General features: G+C 35.6%; 1 protein-coding gene and 1 long non-coding RNA gene across 7 annotated transcripts in view; both read left to right on the top strand.

Moving 5' to 3' along the window:
• galnt1 (UDP-N-acetyl-alpha-D-galactosamine:polypeptide N-acetylgalactosaminyltransferase 1) overlaps positions 1-23,515 on the top strand; it is a 230,205-nt gene that overhangs the window by 167,840 nt on the left and 38,850 nt on the right. For all 6 annotated transcript variants that reach the window (XR_015511496.1, XR_015511495.1, XM_087287129.1 and 3 more), the window contains one exon: positions 22,756-22,963. Coding sequence is in view for 4 of the 6 variants with exons in the window: in XM_087287129.1 (XP_087143255.1) it covers positions 22,756-22,963 (208 nt within the window). In the remaining 2 variants the exon portion in view is untranslated. The remainder of the gene's footprint in view (positions 1-22,755; positions 22,964-23,515) is intronic.
• LOC147840304 (uncharacterized) lies at positions 5,460-8,509 on the top strand. Its single transcript, XR_015511499.1, has 3 exons — positions 5,460-6,339; positions 6,464-6,597; positions 6,664-8,509. It is a non-coding gene; the product is annotated as an uncharacterized LOC147840304 (long non-coding RNA).

The raw sequence follows: 23,515 nt of genomic DNA on the forward strand, positions 1-23,515 counted from the left end.
CTTCACAGTGTGTATGTGTGTGCGGTAAAAGGGAACCCAACGCATCTGGAGGAAAAAGATGGCCGGTGACCTTGTTGTGTAGTAACGTCAATGATGAAATGTGATTCATGCACTGTAAAGCAAGCGTGTTTGTTAAGAGTGATTTATATGGAGAGAGAAAAGTGTGTGTGTGTATGTTGAAGCCTAACGTCTCTAGTTGTATTGTGTGCGTCTCCTGCTGCGTGTGGGTTTGCAGCTCTCTTTGTCTTTATCTGCTGCTCCAACCTGTAATTTGACTAGATTATGGGATTAGTGGATGAGTAGGTGTATTAAATACATACCTGGAATCATATGATCATTAACCCACCCATACAGTTACATTTACACTAGCATTAAAAGTTTGGGCTTTGTGAAAACCATCAGTCTTTTAGAATAGTAATCTGCATTGTATTTTGGCTAATCTTAGATTTTAATATTAAGATATTAATCAATTTGCAGGAGAGATTTCCACTGGGTTTTCTATTGCAAATGTAATTAAAGCATCAGGACATGTAATAGTTGGAAGAGGAGAGCACTAAACTCTATAACAAAACTAAATTTAATGAGACAGCTTATTTGAACACAAATGCTTACTAAAACTTGTTTAGGAATGTAAGTTTATTTTTACAATGCAAAAGTAAAAACACGAAAAACTCATTGAATCTTGATTTCTTTAGTTTCATACTAAAAGATTTTCATGCATTGTAAAAATCAACCTAAATCCACTCAAATAGTATGTTTGGCGTAACAACTTCATTAAAATCAGCTGAAACAACAAAATATCTGAGATTTATTTTGGGACAACAAAATTGTTTTAGGTTCAATCCACTTAAATTTGTAAAAGCGAATACATTAAAGAGCCCCTATTATGGGTTTTTGAAAGTGAGCTTCCATGCAGTGTTAACACAGCACTAAGTGAATAAAACCTTCAGTCAAATAAATAAACCGAGTTGGGTTCGGATCTTTTGCCTGAATGCATCAACGTTGACATGGTACATCACCAAATATGAAGTGCCAGGTAAAACGTGAACGTGCCTTTCTCTTCAGACACTAGCGAAATGCGGGGGATCACAGGACTGATCATGACACGAAGATGACGATCACTGACAGATGGAGATTCGGCTGTGGGGAATAAAGGGTCGATGTTTATTATTACAACAATATTACATTATCGCCAACCTAGTGTGATGTTTGTTCCTGTCTTTTTTCTGATTTTTGATACAATAACCTATTCTGCAACGTTGGACTTGTCGGCCATTTGGTATTGCAGTAAGGAGTAGCAGTAGAAGTAGACTGTTATGTATGGGACTTTGTCAGATTTCAACAGGGATTTTGTCAGTAACTGTTACAGTTTCATATGGACCAGATTTTTAGTTTGCAAAATCTGTATTTAAATGTGTGTTGCAACTTGTAATCACTCCTCGCGGCTTGTAATTACTGATCTATTATAGATCTATTACTGATCTATTATAGCTCAGTGCTTGTACTGTATCTCAGGTTAATAGGCTATTTAAATATTGCATCCAAAACCAAGTAAAAACATGACGCGTGCTTCTTTTTCCTTTACAGACTAAAATGCGTTTCTGAACTCGTGATGCCTTTGTTATGCCAACCATCAGCTGTTCATATACACACTTTTGTGGCACGATCAATTTTTAAAATAGTTCAGCTTTTGCCACTGTGTGGATTAATACTGAATATGTGACGTTGTTATAACTTGGGGTTAGGGTTAAGAGTAGAGTAATATGCTGGTGTTTAACTGCATTGTTTTATTGCATTCCTGCATTGGGCTCTCACACACTATGTGCTGCTTCATAACCATGGTAGGCGTTTCTCTCTGTCTCTGAACGCGCTGAACCCAGTCTACTAATCACAATAGACTTGATCATTTAACCAATCACAGTAGATTAAGCCCACGCAAAGGAGTGGTTTGGAAACAAATAAATTGCTGAATAAATCATATGGGAGTATAGGATAAATAGGTAAAATTAATGCATGTTATAACCCATTATATTGACCTTGCATGCATATCAGCCTGTTGTTGGAGACCAAAATATGACCTGTTATAATGCATAATAGGTGCTCTTTAATGTAATTCCTTCATGTTGTCCCAGCAAAAATTGATTGTGTGGAACCCAGCATTTTTTACACTACATTACAATCATGATATTTTATTGGTTCTACTGTAAGTTGTATTTACATTTTCATGTTTTTTATGTCATCTTACCACACTTAAAGTTAACTAATAAATGAATGATCTCCAGCAAACCACTAAATGTTGTGATGCTTAAATGCACTTGGTGCATTGAAAACTATTGATTTAAATAGATTTATGTGTGTTTGTTTCGTTAAATTCAGACCAAATTGAATTTTAATATCTGCCATCTATCATTGAAAATGCAATTTTCTATTAAATAATTATTATAACAATGAAAAAGTCCTAAGGCTTTCTTCAAACATCTAGCTTTCTCATATACTATGCATCTCATCCATTGTAGTTGAAATGATATTAACCTCTAAATGATATATACATTAGTCTATTGAGGCTAACGCCTTACTCTAAAACTCATTAAAATGTCAAAACGACTCGTTTCAAACGATTTATCAAATTACCATGTGCATTTCTACTGCTCTGCAGGGAATTCTGGGATTTGATTTAGCTGGTGTCGTACTTATTAGCGTAATTATTCAATTCAGGTGCAGAGAGACTTGCGCTTCATTGTACCATTATTATTTTTTACTTTCGGAACTCTAAATCTTTCGTCCTGACGAATGCTGAGGCAGTGACACAACCAGAGGAAAATAACATTTGTACTAGATTTGCTTTTAATGAGTGTGCGAGTTTAATTAAACCATCAAAATAAGAGGAACATTTTATAATGGGAAGAGGAAAACACTACACGTAATTGTTTGGCAAAAAACCAAACTACAGCTTCTCATCGTATTTTGGCTTTATTTCACTATGCCAAAAATCTTTTTAAAAATGCTGAAAAACCAAAAGGTGGACATTACATAATGTGAAGCAGACTACATTTGAACATATCACATATGCTTAAAAAAGCATAACCTACTGTAACATCAGAATGTCTGATTTAATGAAGTGCCACTGCTTTGTTTGTCAGGGGTAACATTTGTTTAAAGTTCTAATTCTCTATTATCTATTACTATTATCTAGTGGCTTATTTTCTGCCTCTTATTAAGATATTGGCTGTTTATTTGTACTTAGAATGTACAAGTAGCAAATTAGGAGTTTATTGAGCTAAAATGTGTAGTTAATTGTTTGTTTATAGTGAGAATCTTAAAACAAAGCATGACCGTAAAAAGATAATAAGCTGAAATTGTAAATAATGTTTACCTGGCATAAATAATTTGACTAATTATTTTATTCAATTCATGTTTATTTATATAGCGCTTTTACAATGTAGATTGTGTCAAAGCCACTTAACATAGAAGTTCTAGTAAAGTGCTGATTTCAGAATTGAAGTTCAGTTTAGTTCAGTTCAGTGTGGTTTAAATTAAATTAATTAAAATGATTAAATAATACACTGAATTTTATAAAGTAAAACAGACTCTTACAGTAAATTAAATCAATTTTAATTCAATCAATGTAATTGGCTTTTCTTTAGAAATATATAGCTGAACTAATGTGGAGACAATTTTATGATAAACCTTAAAGGTAGAATGAATAAATCCTCATGTTTTTTTTCCCCAAACTGTGGCTTTGTTTCTTTCGTTAAACACAAAAAAGAAATTTATTTTTGTTGTTTTGGTCCGTATGTGAACAAAACAACTGTAAAGACATCAACAAAAGTGAGTTATTTCTCAGCAAACCTTATTTTATGCTGCAAAGAAGAAGAAGAAAAAAAAAATATAAACATGAAGTTGAGAAAAGGATTTTCAGTTTTTGCTGAACCACACCGCAATCCAATAAAAGTGTAATGACAGTGGAAAGTTCTTCTAGTGATTCTACTGATAATGTGCAAATTAAAGAACACAGACACAGCATCTCATTTCCATAATGACCAATGTAATCTACCAAGCGCAGCACAAATTACAGTTGCAAGCAAGCAGAGCAGATGATGATAAGAGGCGTGTTATCTACTGTGCTTACATCACAGTTGCAAAATTAGTTAAGACATGCTTATTTCTGAAGCTAAAAAAGTTTAAATGTTCATTGTGTGTTAATTGTAATAAAAGTCTTTTAACCATAAAAGAGGCTAAATTAACTCACAAACTAGTAAATTTGTCCCAAAGCAGCAAAATTACATTGCAATAGCTGTTTCCATTCACATTTTAGAAAACATCTTAAGATTTTAGCCTAAACACCTAGATGTACTGGCACCATTCTGCATTAATTCAGTTGTACACTCCATCAATGGCACTTAGATGTGCTGATTGGTTACTTTTGGCTGTTTCTTGAACAAGGGTAAAAGCTTTTGCAGTGGTTGCCCAAAAACTTTAAAATAATTTCGAATTTTTGTTTTTTAAATCTTAAAACTAATTTCAACTCTTTGGCTACTATTCCTACACTGTAAGAAAAAAAAAAAACGTAAAAAAGGTCAAATGACTGGCAGCTACGGCTGCCAAACAAAAACCATAAAATTACGGTAAAATGTCTTTGTTGAAATAAAGTGCAAAAAATAATAAATCTACAGATATTTTCATTCAAATGTTTACAGAAAAAATATATATTTTACAGATTATTACGAACAAATCCGTTCAATAAAGTTACACACTAAGAGTTTTACAAAGAAACACTGTTATTATACAGGCTTTTCCTAGATTATTATGATCAAACACCATCAATAAAGTGACTGCACTAAAAGTTCAAGAGAAAACAATGTTATTTAAAAGAATTTTCCCTAAATCATTACGGTTAAACACCTTTAATAAAATGCCAAGACATGCTCATGATCGTAATTTAACAGTTTTATTTTGGATCAAAACTTTTTGGAAAAAACAACAAACGAGATACAACTGATTAAAATTCTCACAACTTTAAAATTACAGTTGTTATATTTCATTGAATAGTGTTTATGTAAAACATGTAGAGGTTTAAGTTATATGAAATGATTCAGTTACAGATCTTAAATGAAATGGAACTGTAATGTGAAGGGTACGTTGACAAAGGAGTGCAGATCGAAATGCAGGTTTATTGCACAGAGATGGTCAGGCAAACAACAGTCAACACAGGGGCAAACAGATGTAACATTATGCAGGGAATCCAGAGTCATGGTCAAATGGTCAGTCCCGGCAGCAAACAACGTAAACAATTAACAAAGCAAGGTAAAAGTAGAGAAACGCATCATAATGTTCATAGTAAAAGTATAATAAGACTAAAAAAATGTATCTATGCTGCTTTTACATTACATTTAAATTAAATTTAGTCATTGAGCAGACACTGTTATCCAAAGCGACTTACAATTGAGGAGGCATTCAGTGACTCAACTAGAAGAGACAGTTCGGACAACAAGTGCTAATTATACAAATGAACTCTTATTGATCAGAGAAATAAGTGCTGAAGTTGAGAGTGGGGTATTGTTTTTATCTTAGAGAAAGGGAAGACTGTTTCTACAGGTGGTTTGTTGTGGATAAAAGCTAAATTATAATTAAACTTGACAAAAGAGTGTGATAGAGATGTATCGCATTTTATTTTGAAGTTACAGTCAAAGAAATCACAGCCAGGAATTAATATAAACCTCTGCATGACCATATGACAGTTGAGCTCAGTGATTTGACTTGGTTCAGCATCTGCATGTGTTTGTTGAACCATACACATCAAATTTCATAATAAACACAATAAATTAACAAAAGATGTAACCAGACATACCTTATGCCTCTTCGGAATGGAGATAAACGTGTAATCTGTAAAGCTTGCAATTTGTTCTGAGGGAATTTTAAACATGTCTCGTGGTGTCGTTGCCCAGTTAAGCACAATGAACACTTCGGGGCTCCAGTTTTCAAAATAAAAGTCTCACTAACATAGTAAGCGACTTATATGCCTAAAATAACAAATGGAGGAAAATTATAACTGTTGTATCACTAGAAAACATTTGGCTTATCAAAGTCAGCCTGAGGCGTGCATATTAATAATTTTAGAGCTTTTTTAATGATCTCAGAGTTGCATATGAGTCAGTGCGCTTTTGATAATGCGGCTGCTCATCAGGTCTGGATAAATGATCTAAAGTAGGCATCTATGCAAATGAGGAGGGCGAGGTCTGTGAGTCTCGTCACAATTTGTTTTGTCTTCTGATTGGCCCGTTGTCCACCGGGGTTTTACACTCAGGGAATTTACTCTCAGGGAATTTACATGACAGTGGTGTCTGAGGCTTACAGTAGAGGTCTGCAGCCACAGGACCCAACCAGATTTCTTGCGGCACGGGAATAAATTTCAGAACAAAGCGCGGGAGCGGTCGGTAACTGGTGTAATTTTGGATGGGAACAGGAGGTATGTATGTGTGTGAATGAGACAGCGTGATGCTGCATTTAGCTTGTTGGTTGCTGTCTGTGTGTGTGTGTGTGTGTGTGTGTGTGTGTGTGTGTGTGTGTGTGTGTCTGTGTCTGTGTCTGTGTGTCTGTGTGCGATTGAGAGAGAATTTTGTGCTATGTGTGTGTGTGTGTGTGTGTGTTATATGTTTGTTATAGGCTGTTTGTTATAGACAGTTTGTTATAGGCTGTCTGGACTCTGTATAGCTGGGTGGTGTTTGGTTTTGTTCTCCCCTCGCACCTTTAGCAGGAACGGTTGTGGCGGGTAGGAAACGGAGCGGGTCGGGCAGCAGGAAAACAAATGGTGAATATAAGCGGGAGCAGTCGGGTTCGGACTTAAACCTGGCGGGAGCGGGATTCAAAAATAAGTCCCACGCAGATCTCTAGCTCACAGTATGCCCATTTCCATATACTGATCGTTTCATACTCTACTATGCCTTGGTATAGCCAGATTTTCATTATAGGGCACCTTTGAAGCACTTTTTAAATAATCATTGACTTGACTTCATTTGACCTTTTTTATTTATTTTGTGAATACACCATAAAAATGCCAAGGTGCCAATACATTTAGATAATATGCATAAAAAAGTTATGCGTACAACTGAGAAGGATAATCTTTTTTACGCATTAAGAAATAAAATGTGCAAAAACTAAGAGATGGAAACACATTGTCCTAATGCTGCCATTTTTAATATCATATGATGTGTTAAACCAAAATCACATGACTTTTTGTTGATGCGCATGCTGGAATTTATTGTATTAAGGCTAGTTTATATTTCTGTGTCGAGTGATTGTTGTTATCCATGACACATGACTTGCGCGTAGTCGTTCATTTATACTTCTGCATTCCTGCATTCTGTTTTTGTTGCTCTGCAAAAACACTTCCGAAATGCTAGCTGACTGCAGGGGTTTTCTCTGTGTCGAGTTTCTTCGCTGGTATTGTTTTACTGCGAAGGCTGCACCGGACCATATGGGTGCTCTCGACGCAGAAGTATAAATTAGCATTTAATGGAAAAAACAGTGAATCGACCACATTTCACAACATCTGGCTGCTTTTGGTCATTCTGAAATGTCTTAGCCCAAGTCATTAAAGTGGTTCAGTATTATTACCTCCCAGAACTGTTTTTAACGGCTGTGCTCCCAAAGAGCAGTTTCACATCTCCAAGAGCCACTGTGCTTTTGCTGCGTTTTGTCACCATCTGCTGAAGTGCAGGTAATTTATTATGTTTAAGAAAGACTGACAGTGGCTTTTAACTCGTATCTTTGAATGAAAACATAGTTATTGATATATTTTCTTGAGAGATAAGAGTCAAGTGTTCTTACACATGCAGTTCCATTTTCACCAGCAACTCCTTGTGAGCGCAGAGGTCAGGAGTGTTGCAGCTGACTGTAGAAATGTGTCAGGCAGGCCTCACGTTAGCACTGGTCCCAATGGCAGCTGCTCTCGAGTGGCTCTGACCTCTGCGTTTATGACCTCTTTTGCCCTCCAGCATCATTGAAAGCCCTGCATGAGTGCTCCATGTGACCCAGCTCGAGGTGGACATTCACTCACAAATGCAGACAGCTGCCAACAAAACTGCTGACAGCGCTGCCATGACGTGACATGAACATGCACACAAACTTATATAAAACACACACACACATCTCTTTTATAAAACGTTCAATTTGTGTTCTTTACTGCTCACTGTTTCAAACCCATGTTGCTGTAATAATGGCTGTGATTTTAATTGTAAAAAACCTGTAAAAATGGTTCAGAGAAAATTATTTCCTTAATATATATGGTGAATAACCATAATTTGACTTTTCCAGAATTCCCTGTATGACACTTCACCTATGGTTGAAGTCAGAATTATTCACCCCCTATTTAATTTTGCCATGATGACAGTAAATAATATTTGACCAGATATTTTTCAAGACACTTCTATACAGCTTAAAGTGACATTTAAAGTCTTAACTGGTTTAATTAGGTTAACTAGGCAGGTTAGGGTAATTAGGCTAATTATCGAAAAAAAAAAAAAACTAGCTTAAAGGGGCTAATCATTTTGTCCCTAAAATGTCTGCTTTGTTAAACATCATTTACTGTAGGAATGTTATATATATTTTTTTTAATTCAAATGGGGGCTAATAATTCTGACTTCAACTGTATATGTTTTTTTGTTTTTTGTTTTGTTTTGGTTGTCGTCATTGTTGTTGTTGACAATTACTCTACACTACATTACATTACTATTAGAGTTTTATGTTGCATCGAATGTTTCTAAAGGATGTTTAATGCATTGTTTTAATTTCATGTGTGTTACCATGTTAATATTTAGTAGTTTTTTTGAATGAAACTCATAAGTTCTTATTTATGTTTCTCTACTTGTGGATTAGCTGTTTGTGAGTATCAATGTTCTAAAGTACTAATTATGCTTTATACGAACCAATAGTATAGCGTTCTATTGTTTCTGATCCCCACATGCTTTTGTTTTTGTCTCTGTAACAATGTACAGTCTATGGTGGCTGAGAGAGCTTAACATGCTGCAATTTAAGAAAACACATGCAATTACAAAAAAATAGCACTAGCAAATTAAGAGAAGATCTTTATCCGTTTGACAGCACACGTGCTGCAAACACATACACGTTTAAAAAACGTGCTGCATTTTCTCACAATGAAAACAATTTATGAAAATGTAGTGCGTTTAATAAATTTGTTTGCATTGTGGAAAAATGCAGTGCATTTTTGTAAATTGTTTGCGTTGTGAGAAAATGCAGCACATTTTAATTTGTTTGCCATGTGGGAAAATGTAGTGCGTTTAATACATTTCGTCACCTTCGAATTATAAGGTTCTTTCTGACATTTTTGTCAAAATTGAGTTATTGACATATTCTTATTAAATGGCAAATTATTTACATTATGGGTTTTTTTAATTAAGTTGTTCACATTTTAAGTCTTTTTATTTAAAAACAAATGTTACACACATGCTGTTTGCTATATGGAATGCAAAAACTTTGAAGCTCAATATCTCAAAATCATTCACAAGGCAGAGAGAACCTTATAATTCCAAGGTGAAGATTTGTTTGCATTGTGGGAAAATGTAGTGCGTTTAATACATTTGTTTGCATTGTGGAAAAATGCAACATGTTTTTGTAAATTGTTTTGCGTTGTAAGAAAATGCAGGACGTTTTAATAATTTGTTTGCATTGTGGGAAAATGCAAAGTGTTTTTGTAAATTGTTTACGTTGTGAGAAAATACAGAACGATTTATTAATTTGTTTGCATTGTGGGAAAATGCAAAGTGTTTTTGTAAATTTCATTAATTTGTTTTTGTTGTGGGAAAATGTTGTGCGTTTAATACATTTGTATGCGTTGTAAGGAAATGCAGCACGTTTCATTAACTTGTTTGTGTTGTGGAAAAATGTAGTACGTTTAACAAATTTGTTTGCATTGCAAAATACAATGTGTTTTAGTAAATTGTTTGTGTTGTAATAAAATGCAGCGTGTTTTATTCAGTTGTTTGTGTTGTGGGAAAATATAGCCTAAATTATTCATATGCATGCCATGTAAATGTATAGACCGTATAAAAGCATATTTATAAAGGTATACATTATATAAAATGTATGTATATCATATTTAACATGTAAAAATAACAATTTGGCAAACACAGCTGGCATTTTTTAATCTTAAATTAGACAGATTTATGTTGTGGATATATATACAGCCTTATAACTTAAGTACTACTAGTTTTTACATAACCAAATTTTTAGATCTAAAGTTTGGTTATTCTAGCAAAGGGCTATTACTAAAGGAATTGTATAGTGTGTGGTAGTTTAAAACATAAAACAGACTAGCTCTATATTATATCAGCAAATTGTTGTTCACTTCAAAGCTTCATTCATTGGAAACGCTGACCTTACAGTTTCAGAAGAGCACAATTTATCTGAAGGACACACTAAGAAAAACGCTTTATCCTCTATTCTCCCTTGGTCCTTTTTTTCCTGCCGTATCGATTATCTCTTTCTTTCAAGGTTTCTCTTTCTGTTATCAGATACATGGTTTGAATTTGAAGTAATGCTGCTTAGATGCATCTTTTTTCTCATTAGCAGTTTTACAGGTATGTTTATGTGTGTCTTCCCTGGGCTATTTTGAGCATGTGTGTAAGTTCATATTGCACATGTGTATGTTGAATATAGGATTACAGAACTTGTGCTTTTTTCACACCATTGTAGTTAAAGGCTAACATTAGTAACTAACAGTTTGTGCTTGTGTGTGTGTCAGGATTTGCCTACACAGTGTAAACCAAGTATTATTGCAGTTTTAACCCTCTGGGGTCTGAGAGGGTTTTGTGGCCATGGAGAGTTTTTGAAATGTTCTTTTCAACACCTAAATAGTTATAAATACCTTTTTTTTTCAGTATCTTATTTTTTAGTCACTTTGGAATTATAAGGTTTCATCTGCGTTCTGAATGATTTTAAGATATTAAGCTTCAAAGTTTTGGCATTCTATATAAGCAAACAGTATGTGTATAACTTTTGTTTTGTTTTTTTAAATAAAAAGTCTTAAAACGTTTTTTTAAAAAAACAATGTCAATAAGTTGCCATTTAATAAGAATATGTCTAACTAAATTTTGACAAAATTGTCAGATAAGACCTTATCATTCTAAGGTGAGAACATATTATTGGTTAAAGTTTAACGCCATTGTATTGAGCCCATACAACAACATTATAGTATTAACAAACCGGCGTATCGCATACAGTACACAGAGTTACACGTGCACTCACCAGCCACTTTATTAGGTACACCTTACTAGTACTGGGTTGGACTCACCTTTGCCTTCAGAATTGCCTTAATCCTTTGTGGCATAGATTCAACAATTTACTAGAAATATTCCTCAAAGATTTTGGTCCATATTGACATGATAGCATCACGCAGTTACTGCAGATTTATCGGCTGCACATCCATGATGCAAATCTCTGGTTCCACCAAATCCTAAAGGTGCTTTATTGGATTGAGCTCTGGTGACTGTGGAGGCCATTAGAGTACTGTAAAATCATTGTCATGATTAGAAATTTGCGTTAAAGAGCAGTTAGACAGGTGTACCTAATTGTTTACGAATCGTGTTTTAAATTGACGAATAGGATGTGCTTTTATGAATCAATAATAAAGTGGCAGGTGTGTGTACATTCATACTGTTTTGATATCACTCTCACTAAATTTTTGTGAGACACCTTTTTTGTCAGAAAGACAAAATCAAAATGCTCAATGATCCATCAATACCTGCTCATGTAGCTTTATACTTCTTCATTTTCGCATATGATCTGATCTACATTTTCCCTTTTTTTACAGTGTATGACTGATCTATGCTCATCATCTTTGTAATTAGCACCCTGGAGATCCAGAAGTCCTGTGACTCATTCTGAGTTTGCTCTAAGGTTTCCCTTACCGTAATACATCTAAAACGTGGATTGTCAGTGGCAGGGAACTTTTGTCATTCAACTACTGAGATATCTCTTGCGTGTAAAGAGTTACTAAACACACAATACATTTACTTGACATTTTTATATCATCATTATTGCATGTTAATGCAAACCTGTTTGATTTTCTATTCTGCAGCTCAAATGGAAGTATTTTAAAGAAGTTTAAACTGTTTTGTCCAACCAAGTAAGATCAGTTAGATCCATTGTACTTTTTGGAGCTCAAATATGCAGTTACTCTTATCTTTGGTAAAAATTTCTGGCTGAAATCAAGTGATTGATAGTAATAGAATAGAATTTAGCTTAAATACAAAGGATTTGCAAACACAGATTTTGTGTCAGCTTTAAGCTGGACTTGCCTCACTGACTAATTAAAAGCTGCTGGGTTTATAAGTGATTTCTGGTTGAGCTGCTGCTTTATACATCAATACACTATTGACACTATCGGCCTCCATCTCATGCCTATGAAATAGAACAAATTTTTCCTGTTTTAGTGAATTTATGCCTTCTATGAATAAGTATGAAAATGTATGATTTCTATTTTAAAAAGCTTTAATGTAAGTCATTCCCTAACAAATACATCACTTTGATGTGAGCAGATTGTAATAAAAAGCATGTGAATGATGTTGTACAATTTCATATGAATTAACCAGTAATGCCAAAATATAAAACCCTGACAAAGTACATAGAAATTATATTGGAACATCTGCACTTTTTATTTTACTGAAAAAACATACAAAATGTATTGTACCAATACATACTGATGAGGTTTTACAATCTCTTATGAATTAACCAGTAATGTGCCAAAATGTAAAATCCCCACAAAGTACTTTGAGATTATATATCTGTCTTTTTATTGTACTGTGCTGTATAAAAAATCCTGGTTGCCTTAAGTTTTTAAGCTGAATCAAATTAACCATATGGATCCTTTGAACTTATATTATGGAAAACTGACTTAAAACAACTTACTACAAAACTCATAAAAATTAGGTTAACAACTTATGCTGAGCTCAGACTGCATGATTTTAACCCCGATTTTGACTCGCCGACAGGTTTTGAGAAATCGTAGACAATTTCCTGAAATCACAGGCAAATTGGTGCTCGTGCAAGCAAGTGACAATCACACAGTGTGAACCATCAAAGATGTGATCTGAAAGAATTGCCAATGAGTCGCCGATGCCCGTGAGATATTTGGCGTGCTAAATATCTGGAGCTGTCGCCAATTTAAATCATGCTAGATAAAATGACTTTTGACTGAAAATAACACCAGCGATCACCTACAGCCAATGAGGGAGCGACATTTACTAGTTTGGGTACCTGCAGGCCAGCGGGAGGTTGGGGGAGAAGTTACAAGTGTTCAATTTCAGTTTATTTGGACCCAAGAAATAGAGGGAAAACTAGCAGAGTTTTGGCTGTAGCACCCGTGTCTGTTTGACATGTCATCTGAGCAAAACCACAACCGGGTCGAAAAAAAAAGTTTTGAGCAAGTCTTTGAGCAAAAATTACTAATTCCCTTTAAACCCAGGTGAGCAAATATGTACATTTCCCACCCAATTAAAGGCTTCTTTCTTGTTTTGTAGTTAATATCAAAATATATACTACGTGTTTTTGGTTGTGAGACGTAGTTTGGACAAAGTTGTCGGTGATTTTTCCTATTTTAAAGTCATACAGTGTGAAACCCTCTGTCGCTGATCCATCTTGCAGTGTAAATTCAGCAGTGTAAAAGCAGCAGTGTAAAGCAGCGACAAAACGCTACCACAGATAGTCATGCAGTGTGAAAACATCTGTGACACGAATACTTTAAAAATCATTCAGTCTGAACTTGGTATTAATTTGATAAATTACAATGACCTAAAACATGCTAAGAACTAATTGATGCCTTAAAACAAATTGATCATATATTCTTTTACAGTGTGTAAAAACATTGTGTTTCTCTGAACTAAATTAAGTCAAACAGGTTTTGAACATGAAGGTGCGATTGTTTATGTTTGGGTGAACTATCATTTTAAGATTAGAGGTAGTGTTTTTGAAAATATCAAATCTGTCAAAGTCAATGGAGAGTTCCCGCCATAAAAAAGCACAGCTGGAGTAACAGTAGCCCCATCAGAATTAAGTCTGTGAGTGAGAGACTGCAGAGACGTTGACAGAGTGTTCATCCAAGAGCACTTTGAAGCACCATTGAAGCACTCGCATACAAACACGCACACACTCTCCTGTCTAACCATTGCGACATTTTGACAGATGCAAAAAAGACACATGGATGTCTTCTTTTTCTGCTCCTCGCTCTATCACACACAAACACACACACACACACACACACGCAAGCGCACACACACACACACACACACACACACATGCGCTAGTTCATTCAGTAATAGATTGACTGCGCAGGTCACGTCCTGCATAAGAATAGCTGCCAGCCTCCCTCCTCCCTCATCTGTGCTAATCTGCCGCTCCTGTGGAGAGATAAAGACCCAAATTCTTTCTCTCATCTTCCTGCCGCTCAATTTTGTCCTCTAATGATGTCCTCTCTCGTTCTCCTCCTCTCCCTCTTTTTCTTTCCACCCACTCTCTCTTCCTCTTCTTCATTTCCACTTAAACGACTAGAGGAAAACGGCAGGATATTGATTTACGCGTGCAAAGATTTACTCGCGTGCAGCCCGAGAGTGACGAGTGTTTATTTGAGAACAGCATCCATTCGACTTTAAACAACATGGAACGAAGTTCGTTATGCATTACATTTGCATAATGTGACATATTTGTTTGTTGAGGTGGAAATATTGGTGGATGGAGCTTGTGTTATCAACTGTATGTGTGTAATGGAGTTAGAGAGACACTAGATCAGTAGATAATGAATACTAGGAATGCAGAAAAATGAAAATTCTGGGTCGAAACTGAAACCAAAAATCTATTGTAGTAATTAGTTATTATTTTATTAAAATATATATTTTTTTAAAAACTTTTTAAATTGAACTTAATAGCTCTTGGAAATGAAGGTACAAAACCTGTCATTGGGGCGGTATCTTTTGAAAATGTTTTTTCTTACAGGTAGGGATGTAACGATTTACCAATAGTTGGTTGAAAATCGATCAAAATATGTGCTGATTCAAACAGGTAGAAACAAATTGTGATAGGAACACATTGTGATATATTGTTTGAACAGAGGGGGCGCTGTGATTAGTCAGCAACAGTGTTTTCAAAGCGAAAGTGTGAAGATATTTTTTAGACTGAAAGAAAAGGTTTTTCTGGTACAGAATCAGGTATTAGATTATTTTTGCCTTCTCTTCAAATTAGTTTATACGTATTTTAATAATTTGCTTTTTATTATTGAATATTTAAAAAGGTTAAAGATTGTTTCTTCTTAAGCCTGGTTTATACTTGACGCGTCCACTTGTTCGCTTGAGGGCGCGTGGCGAATGTGACGTTTCAAATTCCCTGAGTTGGCGGATGTTCGGTTTGGGTGCGCGCGACATTATTTTAAGTGGCAGTTGCACTGCATTTTTTGAGACTCAAGTGAACAGTGCGTGCACCGTGTTTGATTTGAGTTGAATATGAGCAACTTTGAAGAGATTTTGTTTGAAACAGGATGACTGTACAGACATCTTTATGATCCTTGATCATAGAGATAACATGATGATCAATAATTCTTGACTAGAAATTGCAACAGCCGTGGAAAAGGAGGAAAGTTTTTATTTAAGGTTTGGAAAAACCTAAGGAATAAGTTTTTAAAAACTGATATATACGTCTGCATCAAAGGCACGCGTATGCTATGACGTGGCTTATGTGTGGACGGATAGCCCTCACCTTGGCAGTTGGCGTCGCTGACGTGCACCTCTCAAAAAATTTAACTACACGTCGCATCATCGCATAGAGCAAGCTCTGTGATTGGTCGGCTTGGTAGTCCGATGGAGCGAGTGTTTACAAGTGTGGAGTCCCATGAGGGAGCTCCGTATGGAAGTTTTGTTTTACCTTATGATTAAAGTTGTTGCACGTCTGCCGGTTCTTGCCTCAAAATGAGCAAGTTTAAGCCACTTGTACATTAACGATGCATTCAGAAAAACAGAACACCAGCTAAGAAACTCGACACAGAGGAACATAAACACCTTACTGCCAAATAGCGTTTTGAAAGTGTTTTTGCAGAGCAACAGTAACCAATCAAATAGGAAGCCAAAAAACCACAAGCCAATAAAATCACAATATTTTATTGACACTGAACAAGTCGAGACATTGCCATGACAGTACAGTAGTGCTATTGCAAGCAACAGGAATAATTACATACACAATTAGCAATTTCCTGTATAATCTGTAGTAACTTACTGGCAGCAGTTTGCCAGTAACTTAATGTAAATTAATTACAGCAAAACACTGTATTTACATACTACATAACTGTCCTACAGTAAAATACTTTGTAATTTGAAAAATTAGAAGAAAATGCCTTGTGTAGAAATGCCTTGTTGATTCATTATTTTAGTGGAAAACTGTTTTCGGGTGAGCATGTGCGGTTCATGCATAGATAAGTATGGTTTTCTGAATATCCAAAGAGCTGAATACTAAGCTATTTGGAACTTTAACTGTCTTGTGTGTGCTACTCTGCTTTTGTTGTTCAGCACAACAACAGTACAAACAGCACTTTGCATGACAATGAAATGAATGTGTCCAGCATGATAGCTGCTTTACTACAAAGTTTTTTTTATTTTTTATTTCATTACAGTTGGAGGCAGAGTGAAACCAGCACATTGGAAATTGCTGGGAAATGTGGTGCAGCGTTGCCTTTTTTACTAATTTTTAGTGTCTGAAAATTATCTGCGAAAATGACATTTTTGGTTTTTGGCTGATAATTTTCAGCAGCCAAATATTCAGTGCATCCCTAATCAAAAAATAGGCCCTTTCTGGGCTGTATGTGAAACTATTTTCCGCTTCTGGAGTGTTTCTGGGGGTCGCTGGCATTAGAAATCATTGCTGTGCTCCTGCTGCCTTTGTAGTTCAGAGCGTTCTGTTCTGTTCCACATATCACGCCTCAAATAAAGCATGAGAGAGCAGATAAAGCCTCTGTAGACTGTATTGCACAGACATGTCCTCCTGTCAGATCTCTTAAAGGCTTGTGATTGGATCTGTCGATGTGTGTGTTTGGCAAATGTAGGTTTTTAGGGGTGTTTTTGACCTATTTTTTTCTTAACATTGAGATTTTATTTTGAGTTTATTAAAGAAATACCATAAACCAATATTGTGTGTTTTTTAATCAATACCAACAAATTATAACTCTTTATATTTGGTACATGATAATCATGTTACGTATGTTGGACAATTATATAACAAAAACGATGTTACTTTTTCCAAACCTGATTATAAAAACAAAAGGAAAGCTACAGATTTATTTTAAAACTTTAAAGGGGTAGTTCACCCCAAAATGAAAATTTGGTCATCATTTACTCACCCTTGTTTCATACTTGTTCATACTAGTGCTTGTTTCAAACCTTTATGAGTGCTTTTATTCTATTAAACACAAAAGAAGGTTTTTTGAAAAATGTTGAAAACTTATAACCATTGACTACCATAGTATTTGATTCTCCAACTATGGATGTCTATTATTACAAGTTTTCAGTTTTTTAAATACCTTCTGTGTTTAATGGAAGAAAAAAATAATAATATTGCTTTGAACGTGAGTAGATTGTAAGTAAATTATCATTTTTGTATGAACTATCTCTTAACTACAGCAAAAGAATACACTGCAGTTGTTTTTTCATTGGGAAAAACTTCCAGACTGGCAACTTATTGTCTTGCCTCTAGCATAAACTCTTTTACAGTTCACATCAGCTGCATACAACATGTAACATCATGTGGAAGACATCAGATAATACTAAGGTTGTCAAGGTCTATTCGTGGTTGGCAATTTAGAGCTATAATTAGGGCTTTACTTTGTTATCAGACCACTTGTAAAATAGTAACTTGGATCTGGTTTAGTCTCTTGCACAGCTATGTTGATGACACTCAGATCTACCTAGCCTTACTGCCTGACTACAGCCCCATTGACACCCTCTGCCAATTCATTGATGAAATTAACAGTTGGATGTGCCAAAACTTTCTTCAGTTAACCAAAGAAAACTAAGGTCATTGCATTTGGGAACAGAGATGAGGTTCTCAAAGTGAATGCATACCTTGGCATATCTTGTTGTCAAGCAACAAAAAATAAGGTCAAGAATCTTGGTGTGACTCTGGAGGGAGATCTGAGTTTCAATAGTCATGTCAAAGCAGTTTGTACAGTAAATCAGCATACTATCATCTCAAAACATTGCAAGAATTAGATGCCTTGTTTCAGTGAGGACGTTGAGAAACTTGTTCATGCTTTTACCAGCAGCAAGGTGGATTACTGTAACGGCCTCTTCATGGGCCTTCCCAAAAAGACAGTCAGACAGTTGCAGCTCATCCAGAATACTTCGGCCAGGATTCTGACCAGAACCAGAAAATCAGAGCACATCACACCTGTCCTCAGGTCTTTACACTGGCTCCCAGTTACATTCAGAATAGATTTTAAAGTATTATTACTTGTCTATAAATCACTAAATGACCTAGGACCTCAAAACATCACAGATTTGTTAACTGAATACAAGGCTAATAGATCACTTAGATCATTAGGATCAAATAAACTGGAAATACCAAGAGTTCAGTCAAAGCAGGGGGAATCTGCTTTCAGCTACTACGCCCCTCGCTGCTGGAATCAGCTTTCAGAAATTGGATCAGAAATCAGATGTGCTCCAACGTTAGGCTCATTCAAATCAAGACTGAACAAAACAAAAGGTATTTATTGACGGAATTAAGCACAAGAATACAGACAAAGAGATGACAAGGTCCAAACAGTAAGGGCAATAACACAAGGAAGCCAGTGGTAGAGTCAAGATGGAACCCAAATAAACAGCCAGCCAGAAGTAGGAGCAACAGGGGTCAAAACCAGAACTAACAAATATATATCCTAGTAGAAATGAAACTACACTGACTAGGCAAAATGGACTAAACTGAAATAAAGACTTCTAGAATTTTAAAGAGAGAAATAAAAACAATCAAAAAGACAACTAATAATCAATAAGTTATATGTCGAAGCATGCTAATAGGACTTTTAATTTGCCAGTAACCTGGGTTAATCATTTCCGGTGAATTGTATGCCAATGCAAAATCGGAGCGTTTAAGGTCTGTTTTTAAAAAAAATCAGCGATCTCCTCTGGCTGAGTGATATTTGATATAAAGTGGGTCTCAGATTGTACAAGAAGCACTGCAATAAATTAAATTTTCCCTGCCATGTCTTTATAATATGAGCATTTATTTTTTCCCAGTATATTCAATGGAGCTTCTAGGCTAGTCTGCCGATTCTGACGGGCGAGTGCGAGCAAACGGCTTTTTGTCTCATTTTACGCTTCAGCGTCACCGGAACTTTATCAGTATGAGAAACACACTAGCTATTCATGTACCCCATTACTAATACAAGGCTGGGATTGACAGGAAAATAAAACAAAAATGGTTAAAGGATAAAAGATAGGGATGGCTGACGTGAAACTGGCGTTTCGATACAGTGTCAAGATTCCGAAGCGCAAGTGTTTCGAAACATTTCGAAGCTTCGACACATTTTCACATTTTCGACACATTGTTTCATGAAGCCACCACTAAGAAAACAAAGACAAATATTAGAACAAAATCAAGTAAACACTAGGAACAAACCAAAGAAAATAGTTAAGTAGCTACAAATTATAAATAAAGAAACAAAAGAACTAGAAGAACAGACAAGACAAAATACAGTGGAAGGATACAAGGATAAGATACAAGATAAGCAAATACAAGCTCACATGGAATGAACCACCAAAGAAATTAGAACACACAGCACAATATATGAAACAAAACACACGAGAGACAGGTGAAAATATTTAGGACAACTAGGTCTAAATAAGAGAGCGGAGTAACTGAAAACAAGGAGGAAAGATAAGATGAGCACATGGCACACACAAATGATGGCAAAGCCATGAAAACAAGCACAGAACAAACAGAGAAACATTAAACACTGACAGGACAGACAGGACCAGGGGTCATCAAACTTGTTCCTGGAGGGCTGGTGTCCTGCAGATTTTAGCTCCAACCCTAATCAAACACACCTGAACCAGCTAATCAAGGTCTTAGATATACTTGAAACACCCAGGCAGGTGTGTTGTGTTGAGGAAAGTTGGACCTAAACACTGCAGGGTCACCGGCCCTCCAGGACCAGGATTGGTGACCCTTGGACAAGACTGTCAGGTCAGGACCATGACACGTATAGCCATAATTTACATCAATAATTACTTACAGAGTACACTGTCACATTGACAAGTATGTTGAACACATAGTTTAATAATGATTTGTCATTCCAACAGTACTGAAATGTTCAACAGTTACTTTTAAAAGATATACTGTACAGTTGAGATGTTTGCATCCCTTGAGTGTTTTTAAATGCACAATTGATTTACAAATGTTAAGGATTAGTCAAGAAATTTACTGTACAAAACAGCTGCAAAATATAAGTAATATATTGTTAACATATTCAAATAATCAGATATTCTATCTAACTAATAGAAATGTAAATGCTAGCAACAAAATTAAATATCAAGCCTAAGATCATTACAGCTTTGTATAACTCTTGTTTTATTGAAGAACTTGCAGTTCTGCAAATCAAAACATTACTTCCAGTTATTTGACTATATTAATCATCTGAATAAATGTAAACCAAACATTTGAGGTTCTTTCTTCTGTTAAACACAAAAGAAGATATTTTGAAAAATGTTGGAAACCTGTAACCATTGACTTACTCAGTATTTGTTTTACTTGCTTTGTGATTACAGGTGTTCAAAACTTTTCAAAATATCTTTGTTGTACTCAACCGAACCAAAAAGCTTAAACTCGTATAGACCAAGTATTGAAGAAAATGATGACAGACTTTTCATTTTTGGATGAACTATCCCTTTAAGAACCCATAAATATTTTATGTTTTCCATAAATGTAACTGTAAATTGACATTGATGTTTCGCAGGCATCGCCTGTATTACTTCAGAGTTTCAGTCTGACCTTTATGTGCCTGAACACAGTATGATTTTCGTGTCAGGCCATTCGCTGTCTTTTATCTAGCTTATTTGACCAAAACAGAAAGCATTGATATGGCACAGCAGTACCTGGAAGATGAGCGTTTTGTGATCATCACTGCAGCAGCTGAGGATGTGGATCCACATGAGCAGAGAGCCGTTACTGGCAGAGAGAAGCGAACCGCCCACAGCAGATGCTGATGTAGAGCAATACTTCATTAATGATTGAAGTGGGGAAAAATTGTTAAAGAAAGCTTTCCTGTGCATCGCCAAGAACAAGAACTTACCCCCTCATGCGCCTTTTTAGGCAGTAAATTTTCCCCTTTGTTTAACCGCGGAGACGGCCACGTAAAAAGAGAATTTTAGAAGCAATGAAAAGCCTTATCTGACTGGAGGCATTGGCAGTTCATTAAACAAATGATCACACAGTTGGTTAAAGTTATGAATGTTGCATAACCTAATTAATATTCATGAGCCAGACTTATAAGCTTTATAATGGGCCCCTCAAAACGTTTAATGTTTTGTCTTAATTCTTGGTCAAGAGATGTATTTAATGTTTATTACATCTGGAAGATGTAATTTTAAAGATTTTAAAGGTTAAATTTGCATTAATTAATATTAAAATGAAATTAATATATTGCCCAGTACTGGGTTATGGCTGGAAGGACATCCGCAGCAAAAAACATATTCCGGAATAGTTGGCAGTTCATTTCACTGTGTTGACCCTTAAAAAATAAGAAAGTAAGCCGAAGGAAAAGGAATGAATTATTTATTACATTGAATGTACCTGTGAGGCGGCGCAGTGACTCAGTGGGTACTGCTGTCACCTCATAGCAAGAAGATCACTGATTCGTGCCTCGGCTGGGTCAGTTGACATTTCTCTGTGGAGTTTGCATGTTGTGTCCGTGTGGATTTCCTCTGGGTGCTCTGGTTTCCCCCACAAGTCCAAAGATATACAGTAGGTGTTATAGGTGAACTGGGTAAGCTAAATTTTCTGTAGTGTATGTGTGTGAATGAGCCTGTATGGGTGTTTCACAGTGATGGGTTGCAGCTGGAAGGGCATCTGCTGCGTAAAACATATGCTGGATAAGTTGGCGGTTCATTCTGCTGTGGCGACTCTGAATTAATAAAGGGACTAAGCCGAAAAGAAAATAAATAAATGAATGAATGAATAAATAAATGTACTTGCACCCACATCCTCATTATATTGCCTGTATACACAGCAGTGGATTATATTAAGACATCACTTAGCATAGGTTTAAGTAAAAGGCTGATATATGTTTTATTTAATGGTCTGCTATTATTTAATAGTCTTTATTGTTCCTAATGTCAAATGAAAATACTATTTAAGTACACAAGTTATTTATTTTGTTAACTGTTTAGAAAATGACAACTGGTGAAAACAAATGTTTAGCTTTGACTGAAAATCAGTGTTATTCCACCTAATACAAATATCTCTTTTGAAATAAAAAGATTGCCATTATGTTGTCCAAAAATGGGAATTGAATTTTTTTTTATTCTTATATTTTTTTAATTTTTGTATTTTAAATTAGGAAGAAAAGTCATGACTAATGTAATCACCATAGCAAAATGACATTTTCCTCACTCTCTGAACTATAACTTTTTAAGTGATCTTTTAATTTTGTTTATAGCTGAATAATATGTCTAAGCAATATATGCACTTTTTTTTTACCTCTGTGTGCCTCAGACTTCCTAAAGCGGCAGCTGGAGCATTATGTGCGGAAGTTGGAGGTTCCTGTGAGGGTGGTGCGAATGGAGCAGCGCTCAGGCCTGATTCGCGCTCGGTTGAAGGGGGCATCAATCTCCACAGGTCAGGTGATCACCTTTCTGGATGCCCACTGTGAGTGCACCACCGGCTGGCTCGAGCCTCTGCTCTCTCGCATCAAACTTGACAAGTAAGCACAACCGCTTTTGAAATGCAGCACTTTGTAAGTTATGATTGTTAATTGTACATTTTAAGCATAAAATTGGAAGCTAACTTATCTTGCCAAGAATCTAATGTTGGATATCAGTCATTTTTTGATACTTTTCACATAATCAGTAAAACCTGACTGCTGCTAAAATATGCAGATACTTCTGATATAAAGCCAGTGCTCCTTGCTGAACCTAATAGTTTTTATTTCAGTTAAAAAACAGCAAAAACGACAAAGGAGAAGGTGCCACTGTGGGCATAACACTGTGATGTAAGTGTAGCTCTGGCATCTTGCTAAGCTGCTGGTGTTCAAAAAACACAACACATCTATTGACAACAACAGAAAGGAACATATGCTTCAGTGGACACTCACCCCAAGCCTAGAACTTTGACATTTTCACCTCTGCAGGAGGATTATTTATTAATTCTGTATTTAAATATTTAAATATTTACAAATTTAGAATACAAAATATACAGTTGAAGACAAGATAATTGGCCCACCTGTGAAATAAAAAAAATTTCCCAAGTGCTGAGT

This window comes from Danio rerio, chromosome 16 (genome assembly GCF_052040795.2).
Source record: "Danio rerio strain M-AB ecotype USA chromosome 16, GRCz13ab, whole genome shotgun sequence".
NCBI classification, from domain to species: Eukaryota; Metazoa; Chordata; class Actinopteri; order Cypriniformes; family Danionidae; genus Danio; species Danio rerio.